Source organism: Olea europaea, unplaced genomic scaffold (genome assembly GCF_002742605.1).
Source record: "Olea europaea var. sylvestris unplaced genomic scaffold, O_europaea_v1 scaffold797, whole genome shotgun sequence".
NCBI lineage: Eukaryota > Viridiplantae > Streptophyta > Magnoliopsida > Lamiales > Oleaceae > Olea > Olea europaea.
In genome coordinates, this window is record NW_019266402.1 from 184,588 (window position 1) to 197,948 (window position 13,361).

Consider the following 13,361-nt stretch of genomic DNA (forward strand, 5'->3'; position numbering starts at 1 on the left):
ATACAAGTCAACCCATAAAAATTGTTTATTGTACATCATGATTTATATAATATTTCACAATAGATGACGTGTAGAAAAATGATATAGGATTTTTTTTCCCTATTTTTTTGATTGATCCAATCAAATCTCGCGACATCATCTATTCATAAACAATTTTCTAAATTGTGATGTAGATCTACCACAATTGAAAATTCAGTCACCAGCACATAATTTGCACGATTAAAGGGTAGTTGTTTCCACCGGTCTTTTTATTATTTTTCATTTAATGGGTCTGTCGTCCGCAGATTACATTATACCTTCACATCAACTTAAATATATAAATCCATCGTAATAGATATTTTTGATTATTGAACGCTACTGTCATTTTCCGTTTTTCCTGCTCTTGTTTAGTTAAATTTAGGGACAAACTCAGAGAAAATGGACTACAACAATGACAGGTGACTTCAGTTTCTTAAATTTTAATTGATTTTTGTCTTTGTTTTGAAGTTTGATTTATGGGATTTTTCTTTTTATTTGTTTACCATACTTCTTTTGTGATTTTTGTTGATGGGTAAATGCCAGAAAATGCAGATTTTTTTTTACGCTTTTAAAAAATAAAATTGTTGGATTATGAAATGAAATGCTGTTATGTCAAATAACTTGTGCTTAATTCTGTGTTTTGCTTGCTGGTTTTGTTCAAATCTGTTTCAATGCGACGAGCAAATTAGAGATAGATTGTGATCCTTCTTGTGTGTGATCTTAATAATTTGCTAAATATGCCTGCCAAAATTTCTGCTTTAAATGACTGGATTTGATCTGTTTAAGTGCTTAATCTGGAGTTAATCTGTTCTTGAGATTGTGTTAATAAATTTGTTTGCTGGATCTGCATTCTTTTGTGTCGAATTCTCTGCCGGTATCTTTTCTTTATTATCATGTTCAAAGATTTGCATTTTGGATATTTTCCATATAATGATTGTTCTTCTGAATTTCAAGTTTGGCATGTTTGGTAGGTAGTATTACACGAGATTTTAGAATTTTTTCTCGCTGTTAATACGGTCGTGTGCAACACTTTGGAATATTTGGTCACATTAAGCTTAAGATATCAAATTATTTCCGTCTGAAATTGTTACAGTCAAATGTGGGATTGGCAAAGTCAGGCTTACTCTCTTGAAGAAAATACAAGCTTAGGTGAGTCTTATGGCGGTTTTCAATCTACCCCTTGCAATTTACACGATCGAATGAGGTTACTGATCTTGAACTTGTCTTGATATGTTGGGCAGATATACCCGAATGCCTAATGAATGGAGTAAATGAAAACGAAGATCTCTCTTACATGTTTGACAATGAAACAACCCCGGTTAAGGCCTGTGGAGATTTGGCGTATCACGTAACTAGCTATGGTAGTCTATTACTTTCTTATAAATATTTGTCGTCTCTAATTTTTTTTCACTTCTATCTTGTGTATTTGTCGATCTTTTCTAAAGAAATACACTTTTTACAAGTTAAAATTTTTTCTTGAAACTGACTTGTGTTAACGCGACACCAAAATCAAGTCTTACTATATGTTTATGCCAAACATTTTACATGAACAAATGAAGTTACAAAATGGCTTCATACACGAAAAACACAAAGGCTGTGTAATAGGGAAAGTGCTGCTTACACAGTTACTTGTCATTTTGCACAAACTGCAGAAATTACCGATAAAGAGTTGGAGAAACGAGGGGAACCTTCTTCACAAGTAAAAAGGCGGAGAATTCTACAGTTTGAGTCTGAAGTCTCAGATGCACCTCTTTGTAAATACGAGGCATTTTTAAGATCAAAGGTTGTTCTTTTCTGTTGAAAATTCTCATGTCTAGCATTTTGAAATTCTGGCACGACTACTTCTAGAAATGCTGTTACCTCATTATTAACGTGTTTATCTCTGCATTGCTTTACAGTAAACAAAATGTCAATTATCTGATTTCGTGGAGTTTGCATTTTGAAGTCATTCTAGTTGATTTGTAAAAATTTATATTGTGTAATTTTATATCTAGATTAGTTATCCTGTTGGTCAAGATATGATTTTTGAAGCAAATTGTGATCTGTGAATCAAGTTTGAGCAAAAAAATGGATGGCCTTTATCAATACGTTCTCTTTATAATTCATCAATGTGAGTTGAACCTCGTAAACAAGTTAGTTCTGCAGCATCAGCTTGAACGATCATAGATAATGATTATACAGCGCTATTAATTTCTATGATTAGGAAACACCGGAGTCTCTTGAAGTGGCTTCATCTGAAATTTCACAGTTGGTTGATGGATTTACAGGTACCATTCTTGCAAATTTTTCTATTCGGATATTGATAGGGACTGATCTATAGTTATGTAGAGGATTTCGAATAATAATTCTTCATACTTTCGTAGAAGGCACATTCGCCTCCAGCAACGAGTGCTTAGACCCGTCATCTGAAGGATGGCTTGCCAATTGCTTTATTGATCCAGAGATGCAATATAAATCCGAGGACATGTACGTCTTGTTTTAACTTCCTGCTTCAATTTACTCGAAAAAAATTTATTTTCCTGAATGGCTTATTGTGTACAGTAGAAGCGTTTCTGGGACATCTGATGTTCAGAATGATATCACAGGTATGTGAAAGTAGTTTAATGTCGTCATCCTTAAATTTTTCGACCTTTTCTACGTTGTCATCGTTAAATCTACAATGTACTTCTGCAGAGCTTTTTGACGCCCCTCCTGAATATGAAGCTAGTGCAGTCCAAAAACTTCCTATTCGCCCTTGTAAAAGCATTGTTTTCAAAGGTATTTACTTTACTTTTTTCCTTCTTATAGTTAATTATGATGAGTAGGTGCCATTTTTTGACCCTTAACTATACTCAATTAATCAGGTCGAAAATCATACATGCAGACCCCTTCTAAAGTAGCCTCCTCTGTTGTCTATCCATTTGCGTTCGTTAAACCGTGTAGCGTGCATGGAGACGTGACTCTAAAAGACATAAACCAGAGGATACATACTCCATCAGAATCCGAGGAAAATAATGAAGATCATGCAGTTTCTTATCCGACATCTGCTATTTCTGGGAAGCCTATAGTCGGAAAAACTAAAATTCGAACTGAAGGTGGAAAAGGCTGCATTACAATTACAAGAACCAAAGGGTAACCATATCGGCACTTAGGAGGGACGAAACCTTGTACCAAAGCTAACTTTTAAGGTCAATCTTGTTCGGAAAATGCCCATAACTACTAAGTATAGCCAGTGACTTTTGAGAAGATGAACTATCCATGCAAATTAATGTATTTGTCGTCTCTTTATATGTTTTATCAGCCTTCAACTATTTGTGCATATATATATCTTTTCCAACTTAAAAGAATTACCTAAAACAGTATAATACTATGCGGTTTGTTCATAATTACAAGCTTGAGTCGTCATTGAACCAGCTTCCTATGCGACTAACCAGAAATACTTACGCTGATGTTCACAAGTTTATAATATTATTTCAAGCCACATCGATTGGACATATCCTGTTTCGAGTGCTGTATAATTAAGCTATATAAACTCATAAAACCAGCACCACCTTCAACAGCATGTATTTACAGGCAGACATACAAAGATATATATATCTTTTCCAACTTAAAAGAATTACCTAAAACATTTGTTCATAATTACAAACTTGAGACGTCATTGAACCAGCTTCCTATGCGACTAACCAGAAATACTTACGCTGATGTTCATAAGTTTATAATATTATTTCAAGCCACATCGATTGGACATATCCTGTTTCGAGTGCTGTATAATTAAGCTATATAAACTCATAAAACCAGCACCACCTTCAACAGCATGTATTTACAGGCAGACATACAAATCCAGTCCTAGCACATTAATGCACCAGTATGCATAAACTTTTGAGACCGGCAAAATATATACATGTATTTCATAAATAGCTACTTCAATCTAAGTTACACCGAAATATTCAATGAGAAACCTTTCTTCATTATCGCCTTTTTCTTCTCTTCTGGTTTCTGTGCTTCATGGTTGCAGCTTGGGAAAAATGGGATCGATCAAAGCATGATGCATGGGATCAGCTAGCCAGAGTTTAGCAAGATGATGATGAGATGTTGTAAGTCGGTTAAACTCTTCCATGAGCCAGATGCTGGCTTCGGCCTTACAAGGATGGATTAAGGTATCCAATGGAATTTGTTCGTTTTTGGCTCCAATCCTGGACTGATCCCATTGTTTTAAGCTAATATTGGTGAGGTAGTGTAGAGGTTGTCCATATAGCTGCTTCATGGATCGGCCCAGTCCTATCCACGAGGTAAAGGGAATAAGGGAGCCTCGCAGAGTTGGGACAGGGATCAGGTTCATGTATTCTTGGTACACTTCTGCTCTTCTGAGCAGCAAATCTACATAGCAAAGTACAGTTTATGTATTTCGATGAATTAGAACACAATAAACTGTGATCTTGTATTTCATGAAAGACAGGTAAACATGCAGGAAGCTTAAAGATCACAACATCAATTGATGCTTTTGCCTTCAGCAGTCACAACGGTAAATATTTGAAGCAATAATAATGCTGACATTGACAAAACAAGTCCAATCTTAACTGACTTGCGACACAGTTTTGGAGGACGATGTCGTCTAGCATCTAAATACATAGATACAGCCCTCCAACACACATTAAAACTGAAAAAAGGTAAACCTGTCATTTTAACGTGGATTTCTTTTATTCCTTTTTTCTCCTTTTTCTTTTTTGTGCGTGTGGGTTGGGGGGGGTTGTTCAACTAACATATAACCACTGCCATTGACTATAAATAACATAATTTGTTCGACAGGGATCATGTTCGTGCTGCAATGCCAAGGGATCAGAAAATCTCCAGCCCCTCCCCTGGAAACAAAGAAACCGCCCACTTTATTTGACAATAGCAAAAGAAGAAAGAGAACTCTTGATGCATGTTAGTTTCTATAACATTAAATGGAGCTACCACAGACAGATGAATCTCTATAAGGTCTCGGATGGAAATATCTTTACATAGATACAAGTTCTGTACACAAAATACAACCCAAATGCAGCCCACGTCTGAAAAATGTGATGCCCATGCTTGCAATTTCATATGCATTCCAGTAAGTGCACAAATGTGTACACGAGCCATTTGCATTCCTACACATACAATTGAGCTTATTACGAATATATGTACGTATTGTATATAATTCAAAGTGCAGTACCAACAAAATTGTTTCCTCTATCAATTAAAAATCTGGAGTGGCCTACCTAACAAAAAAATGTGTCTCCCAATCAGACAGTTATGCAAGAAATTAATTAGATAGAGTAGATTTGGCTACTCATATATGTTCACTTAAATAAATGGGAAAAAAAAAATTGATCAGAAAGTGTGGGAAAAAAGTGACAAAAATATATATTTTCATACTAAAGAAAAAGTTTATAATACTAAAGAAGTTAAATATTTATAGCAGCCTACTCAACAAAGAGAAGGAAAAAGATTATTAGATTACTATAACAAATGTGAAAATAGATACCTTTTTGTCAAAAACATAACTTCAAGCTACAAAAATGAAAAAAAGATCGTTATAGCTATAAACAATTGAAGTAATCATGGGGTAGCACAATATAAAGAGTGCCTTTGATTATTATTTATTTATTTCAAAGTAACTTATATTTGTTCATTAAGTGCATGTTTGATGTAGATATTATGAGAATAGATATTTTCAAAAGTGATATTTTTCAGTCCTTTGTGGTTAAAAAGTTGGGAGAATTTATGGATTCTCGTGCAAGAATTATTTTATTCAGAGAATCAATTGAAAATAAGTTTGAGAAAAATGATTTTTAAAGAATATGTACCAAACATGGGCTAAATGTTAGGTGCATAGGGGAAATCCACCAATGGGCATCGGTAGCCAGTCTAGCAAGAGAGGACTGAACAAAGCGAAAAGCTGTTTTTAAATGAAGAAATAGGCGGGGTGCGGTAGCTACTAAGGAATTCTGAAACCAACAGTCATCCACAACAAAAGAAAAGAGGAAATCCCTACCGAAGCCTGAAACTACATACAGAAAGATTTCTCTATGAGATTTTCCTCGCCTCCCTTATAAAAGTGTTACTAATAAGTTAAACCATACTCATTGATGAACAGGCATCAAAATCAAGTATCTGTCATTCTTTTCAGTAAAAACATCATTCAGTTCAAAATTTGCCAGTATACTTTACCGAAATTTATCAATTACATGCACATCAAGAGAACATATATCAATCGTTAAATATCAAATGAGGTTTTCAAACCCGGGATGGAGATGTAAATTTTGAATACAAGAACATGAGCTGCCCAAAAATGCTTGAAGAAAGCAGAAAATTTCAGATAACAAACAATAGGATATATTCCCCACAGCAGCATGGAGAATTGCAAATTTTATGATTTTTTTTTATGTTGACAGTATACGTGCATAAAATTCAGTAATAGCTATAAGGAAAAAAAGTTTGAAAGGTGAAGCAGAGACAAATAAAGCCAAAGCGGACCTGCATTTCGACAGCAACACATAATTTTTCATTACCATCAGATGTTAATTTCTGGGAAGGTTGGTCCATTGTATAATCTGCATTTGGCTGCTTGCACTCTTGAACATCATCATCTGCATCAGGGGAAGAATCCTCAGAAAAAATCACCACCTGCTCTGGCATTGCTCTATTCATCATAACTATAATATGCAGTCACAACAAAAAGTTGCATAAGTTAATAGAAAGAGAGAAACTTAGTACACAAACTAGATGAAACTGAAGTAAAATGAGTAAAGAAAATCCTGAATTAAATTGATTGATCAGATTAAATACACAGATAAATACATACATGTATACTTAACAGAAAACTATCAATCGTAGTTGTTAAAAGCTATGCCTAATGGCAAAGCAGGGAGACGCTCCAGTTCCACTTTGATAATGTAGAAGCATGGTCCCTCAATAAGTAAATCATGAGGCACAAAAAGGGGATGCTTTATTAAATTGTTTGTTAAGAATTAAACTATTTGTACAATGTTAGTTGACAAACATTGTTGACAATGTTGGAGGTGGCGAAATTCGGACCAATGATTTAAGAAACAGTTTTTGACTACTTAAAAAATGGATGGATGTGATGATGCCAACAAAGATTGTCATCCATGATTGTACAAATAAAATTGTACAAATAGCATAATTGGTTTGTTAATCATAACCTTTTTCATCTCAAAGATGAAACTGAGCCCCTGTTTATCAATCATTATTTTACATTCTATCACATTATTTTTTCTACAGTACTCATTTTCAACTGTACATTTTTCATTAAATTAATATTACACGCAAACCAAAATTTTTTCTTATTTTTTAAATACAAATTCTGCATCAATCTACTATTTCATAATACATTTTTCAAATTTAAAGGGGTTCAAATACACCCTGAATTTGATGATGAAATGCATATAAAACTTCATTTTTATAGTTTCAAAACTGATTTTGCTTACTTTAAAGTGTTTGTACAAGGCTTTGCTGATAGGAGAATAATTGTTTCCAGAGATCTACTTAATTTTTTTCTAGTTTCTATTTTTTTTATTCTGTTCTACATGCCACACTTAATCCAACCAATTGTTGCACCTTCTAAGAGACACAACATCATCCAATGCATAAGACCACACCTGCAGTGATGCAACCCAGTCCCCAGCCAAAATTTATGCCAATACTACATAAAAATTCGAGGAAAATGAGCAGGCAACAAGGTCAATAATCTACCAGAGGATGAAGGTCAGTTGTGCCGCGGATTGCAAGACAGCGTACGTTGGAGCAAACCTTCTGCCGGATGCCGCCGGAGTGCTGATTTTTGGAGTAGATAGGTCGATTTTCAGTGTGTCAAGGTCTGATTTAGGAGTTAGGGTTTAAACAATTGGGAAATTAGGATCTGATTAGGAATTTAGGCGAGTTGATTGTTCCAATGGTTAAACTTGGCTATGTCTTTGATTGGTTGTTGAGTTTAAAATATTGAGTTTTGATATTAAGCTTAGGTTCATAAATATTGTTCATTGAAATTTAAAATATCGATTTTTTATCACTAAACTTTAAAATATATTGGACATTACTCACTGAACTTTGAAAAATATTGCATATTACTCACAGAACTATGAAAAATATTGGATATTACTCATGGAACTATAAAAATATTATACATTACTCATTTTAAATTCGATATTTTTCAAAATTCAATGATTGTGGTAGCGATAATGTATAGTAGATTTCAAAATTCATTGGTCAAAACTCAACATTTTAAACTTTAGTGAGCAATCTAAGACATGAACCTAAATTTAGTGAGCAATCGAAGACATTGACTTAAATTCGTGATCAAAACTCGATATTTTAAGATTGGAACAATTAACTCAATTTAGTAGTAAGGGTGGTCTTGGGAAACCAAGCTAGTTGTACAAACTAATTCTACTTTTACACTTTTGATAGATTACACCTCCATAGTACATCAAAGGTGTATTTGCAACATCCCCCTTTATAAATTAGGTTGACAAACTTAATTTTCAACGTATGCATTGATAACATTTAGACCAATCATTTAAAAAACAGTTTTTGAAACCAATAATCTAAATTTTGTCAACACTTAGTTTGCGAACAAAGTTTGTACACGAGATTAATTCGGTCTTGGATGGACGGGCTTCCAAAAAAAATCGAAGACTTGGTTGGGGTTTTATCTGATCTCAAGAAATGGAAATTACGTCCCACCCTATTTTCAAAAATCAATATTCTAAAGATGAAGAGGAAGTTCCATTATTTACAAATAAGATATTTTATATTTAGGATAGGTTTAATTGCAAGTATGAAATTTACAAGGCAAGAAAATAAATTCTAGGTAATTGAATTGCCTTTTGCATGAAAATTATCAATTAAGTGTGTCTGATTGATTTTATTTTCAACCTAAAAAATGTTATACTTGGTCCATCTTTTATTTGTAGATGATAGGAGAGAAAATGAGTAGAAGAAAGAGTGAATTATATGAAAAATAAAAACCTTAGAAGAGAGAGGAAGAAAGAGTGAATTATATGAAAAATAAAAACCTACTCCCTCTAAAGAAAATATTTTCTTTATTTTCAAAGAAAATATGGTCATATAACTGAAAGTATAAAAATATTTTCCATCAAAAAAATATTAATCAAACAACACAAAAGTAGAAATGTAGATAGAAAATTGATATTTTCTGTGGAAAATATTAACAATCAAATACACTCGTAAATGTTATATTTTAAATTTACAATTTCCAGCAAAACCCTAACATCTCACTCTATCTTTAAATTATACTCACACACTCTCTCTAATAAACAATATCTCACTTTCTCTCTGATCACTCTCGCTCTCCCCCCTTCTAGTTACAAACACCACATGCTACTTTGTCGTTGTCGAATGTACCAAAGAAACCATTATCACAATCCGACGTAGGCACAACCTAAAAGCAGCAGGAGCACCACATTACATAAGAGCAACAATGGTGCTCATCATTGTAGTAGTATCGACGCCATGTTGCTACAGTAATACCACTAGATCTATTATTCTTTTTTTCCTTGAGTTCAATTTTTTCCAAAATAGATGCTTTGGAGTCATGGGGTGGTTTGTGGTGGTCAATAGGTTTTTACCGTCTTTCCAGTGATTTGGAATTGTTGATTGCCAATACCTGGTGGTGGGTTCAAATGGCGGTGCTACGCAATAGTGGGTTCAATTGATTCTGTGGGGGTGTTTGATCTTTGCTGCTTGGTGGTGCGGTACGATTGTGGGTTCAAATGGCGGTGCGATCAATGGTGGTGGTAGTCGTTTCAATGTTTTGGTGGTGCTGGGATTTGGGTGGTTCTTGTTGGTAGTGGAGCTGAAGGTGGTACCAGCGGTAGGGAGGTGGTGCCAACTATTTTGCAGTGGGATGGGTATAGGTAGGGTTTGTGATCAATTATTTGGGTGATGTAATCGATAAATTATTGATTTGTAGCATCTGCTACAGAGATGTCACATTTATCATTCACAAGATTTTATTTTGGACAGATCCTTGCCTAAAATATTTGTATCTTATGCTAGAACCTGGACTAACCAACGGGCGAATGTTCTAGGCATTCCTGCTCGGCTTGTTCGCACTGATGTATTGACTTCATACCTAATGCTATCCACTTCGGATTTTACTTCGCTTTATGCTGGTATGCTAGGCACTTTGGCGCCTCGGAGGTGTGGCCTGTGTTTGATGTCCTGGTAAGCTGTTATAGGAGGTGTAATAATAGTCCCCCAAGTCCATGTATGAATATTTATATAGTGCCTAGACTTTGCCGGACAAAATATTAAATTTGAGATGTTCGTCATAGACGCTTCGACCTCGGAGCGTGACCTGTGCTGATGACCTGGCAAGTCGTTACAAGAGGCGTAACAATAGTCAAGAAAAGCTAGTTGGCAGAGGCGTAGTCCCGTGGGAGGACGAGGCTCTAAATGGTAGCAATTTTAAGAAAATTTGGATTGGCAGAGACATTGTCTTATAGGAGGACAAAGCTTTGAATAGTAGTAGCTCTGAGAAAAATTGAGTTGGCAGAGGCATAGTCCTGTAGGAGGATGAGGCTCTGAATGATAGCAGCTTTGAGAAAAGCTGAATAGGCAGAGATTTAGTCCTGCTTGAGGACGAAGCTCTGGATGATAGCAACTTTTAAAAAGGCTGAGTTGGCAGAGGCGTAGTCCTGCAGGAGGACGAGGCTCTGAATGATAGCAACTTTGGGAAATTCTAAATTGGCATAGGCGTAATCTTGCTGGAAGACAAGGCTTTGAATGATAGCAGTTTTGAGAAAAACTGAATTGGCACAGGCACAGTCTTGTAGGAAGATGAGGCTCTGAATGGTAACAACTTTAAGAAAACCTGGATGGCCAAAGCGTAGTCTTGCAAGAGGACGATGCTCTAAATGGAATTTGTGCCAATGATTTGAAGACTATTGCATGTTTATAAGAAAAACAGCTGAACCATCGCTTGCTCCCAAGAAAAAGCTGCCACTGCTAATCATGGCAAGCGACTGTTGAGGCTCAAGGAGACGCGTCACATGGGTGCATATGTTGCGTTGCCATATCACATACATTGAGTATTTTTTATATTTGATCTCAATGGCCTAGATCAATAACCTAATAAACGGCCTTGATGAGACCAGATATTATCCAACGATGATGGTTTATAGGGGTTGCCTATAAAAGGAACTTACCCCATAGTATAGACTTTTTACTTTTGGTAAAAACAGAATCACAATTTCATTCTGCAAACACAAATTTCGGCGAAGTTCTTGCATTTCGAGAAGTTTTTCAGTAACCCTCCAATAACAATATTTGCTACTTAGGTAAATCATTTGGCACAACCCCCTCCTTTTTGTGCTTTAGGAAAATGACTTATGGCATGCCAGATGAAGTGATGGGGGTGAGTTGGTAGTATCTATGCTGAGGAACCCATGGTGTTGGGTTCAGATGATGTTCTAGGGCTATAGTCAAGGAAAATCATATGGAAGAGAGTGGATAGCTCAATAGATACTTCGATACACTGGAGGGCCTCTAATTACCCTTCAAAGATGATGACCGTAGACTTAACAAAGTTGCGGGTGGATTACAGATCCCAAATAGTACAGGTCTTATAGTTCCGGATCCTAATTAGCGAGCTTGTTACCTAAGGCTTAGGTGCGTGGTGGTGAGTGAGGCTATACAACTAAACCCAAACTCATGAAGCCAAATGGTAGGGTCGTAGATGTTATGGCGAGAATCCTTTCATGGGATAGAGATGTCATTTTCTGTTTTCCAAATCCTCTACGTTCCCAAAGTAACTATGGGGGAAACAAGATGACGGGATGGTATAATTTGACGTCATGGGGTTCATACTCCAGGCCCACACAATTATCCCAATTGGGCTAGGCCTCTGAATGTTTTAAATTTTTTGGCAATTTGGTATTTCAGAAAATTAAGATTTAGCTCCCTAAGCCTGAATTCTTGAGAGGGAAAAATTCATATCAAAGAGTTTAACTATGCACATTTCAAAATTAAGAAACAATGTTTAAAATTTCAAAAATAAGATATTATTAAATTTTATTTGTGAACTAATTAATTATTAATAAAATATATACAATTTGGACACAAATTAATGATTAATTGGTTGCATATTATGTTTCAGTTACAAATCAAAATTTTTATACGTTACAATTTATTCATCGATCATAGAATCAAAACATTTATAGGTTACAACTCATTTATTTATCACAAATAAGAAATTTTATAGGTCACAACTTATTTAATAATCACAAATTATTAAATTAATTAGTCACAATCACACATTTTTCAAGGTCACATTATGTGCCTGCCCATCTATGGAGTGATATATAGACGTCTACGAAGAGACACTTCAAACTAGCAGATGGAGCCACGTGTTCTTTATCCAACGATTCTTCTTCCACCTTCTTCTCTATAAATACTTGTGTTCTAAACCTTTGTAAAATAATGTAACTTCACAACTTAAATACTATTTTTCCTCTCCCTTGAGATAATATAGAAAGTCTAGCGATCTTTGCTATCGAAATTAGTTGAGCAAATTATTGTTGACTAACTTGATTGTTGGAGAGTTCGTGGCTGCAATCACCATCGCTGGAAATGGCCATGAACTGCTGAGCTTTGTGCTAAGTGTACAGAGAGGAATATACGTGGATTGCTCTTTGTTGGCCACGTCAATGTCCATTTTTCGTGGTCGAGTTCTATACTCTTTTGAAGATTTGATTGTCATGGAAAATTACTATCCGTCCAAAATAAATTGTAAACGCCCCATTCAGAGCTCGTCGCGTAGTTTGAAAATGGTTAATTTAGCACAATCAAAAATTCCATAGTTGTTCAATAATACAAAGTAATCAATGAGAAATTTTGGAAACTTTGCACGTTACATATTAATAATTTCAGAACACGATTAGTGACCCAACTTTGCCCCAAATTTCAATTTTGTCACTATCTTCAAAACATTCAATTTTAGTCCCCCACCTTAATATTTAATTTCAAATTGATCGCTTTACCAACGTTTATATTAGTTGAATTTTTTAACAAAAAAATCACATACGGATGATGGCATAAATAAGCTCATAACCAAGAAAAGGACATGAAAAAAATGGAAAAGATCATTGAATATTAGCTACGAGACATTCATAGTTAGAATTCTTACAATATATTCATCATCTATATATGAAATTTACATTCAACAAATAGTCGCGTTTCCACATACATAGTCATTTCGTAGATAATTTCCTAAACCAAGCTTCAACGTTAAAAAGATTTCGGATCAAGTTATTCCGCGTTCTTCCACTATCTTGAGAAGGTGGGCTGAATTCTCC

General features: G+C 35.0%; 2 protein-coding genes across 7 annotated transcripts; one reads left to right on the forward strand and one right to left on the reverse strand.

Annotated features, from left to right (window-relative positions):
• The first annotated feature begins 238 nt into the window (after positions 1-238).
• LOC111391481 (protein XRI1-like) lies at positions 239-3,305 on the forward strand. 5 transcript variants are annotated; one of them, XM_023016711.1, is made up of 9 exons: positions 239-437; positions 1,112-1,167; positions 1,260-1,379; positions 1,671-1,801; positions 2,222-2,285; positions 2,382-2,484; positions 2,560-2,603; positions 2,692-2,775; positions 2,882-3,009. In XM_023016711.1, the coding sequence occupies exons 1-9, from the start codon at positions 418-420 to the stop codon at positions 2,890-2,892; spliced, it is 633 nt and encodes a 210-aa protein (XP_022872479.1). In that variant the 5' UTR covers positions 239-417; the 3' UTR covers positions 2,893-3,009. The 5 variants fall into 5 exon arrangements, with proteins under 5 accessions (XP_022872479.1, XP_022872478.1, XP_022872477.1 ...); XM_023016710.1 differs by having other exon boundaries at positions 246-437; positions 2,385-2,484; positions 2,563-2,603; positions 2,862-3,305; XM_023016709.1 differs by having other exon boundaries at positions 247-437; positions 2,385-2,484; positions 2,862-3,305.
• Positions 3,306-3,652: 347 nt separating this feature from the next.
• On the reverse strand, positions 3,653-7,962 carry LOC111391483 (protein RDM1-like). Of its 2 annotated transcripts, none has more exons than XM_023016712.1 (3): positions 7,738-7,962; positions 6,534-6,677; positions 3,653-4,374 (listed from the first exon to the last, which is right to left on the reverse strand). In XM_023016712.1, exons 2-3 carry the CDS (start codon positions 6,673-6,675, stop codon positions 4,001-4,003), a joined length of 516 nt encoding a protein of 171 aa, XP_022872480.1. In that variant the 5' UTR covers positions 6,676-6,677; positions 7,738-7,962; the 3' UTR covers positions 3,653-4,000. The 2 variants fall into 2 exon arrangements, with proteins under 2 accessions (XP_022872480.1, XP_022872481.1); XM_023016713.1 differs by having other exon boundaries at positions 4,030-5,129.
• Positions 7,963-13,361: the final 5,399 nt, after the last annotated feature.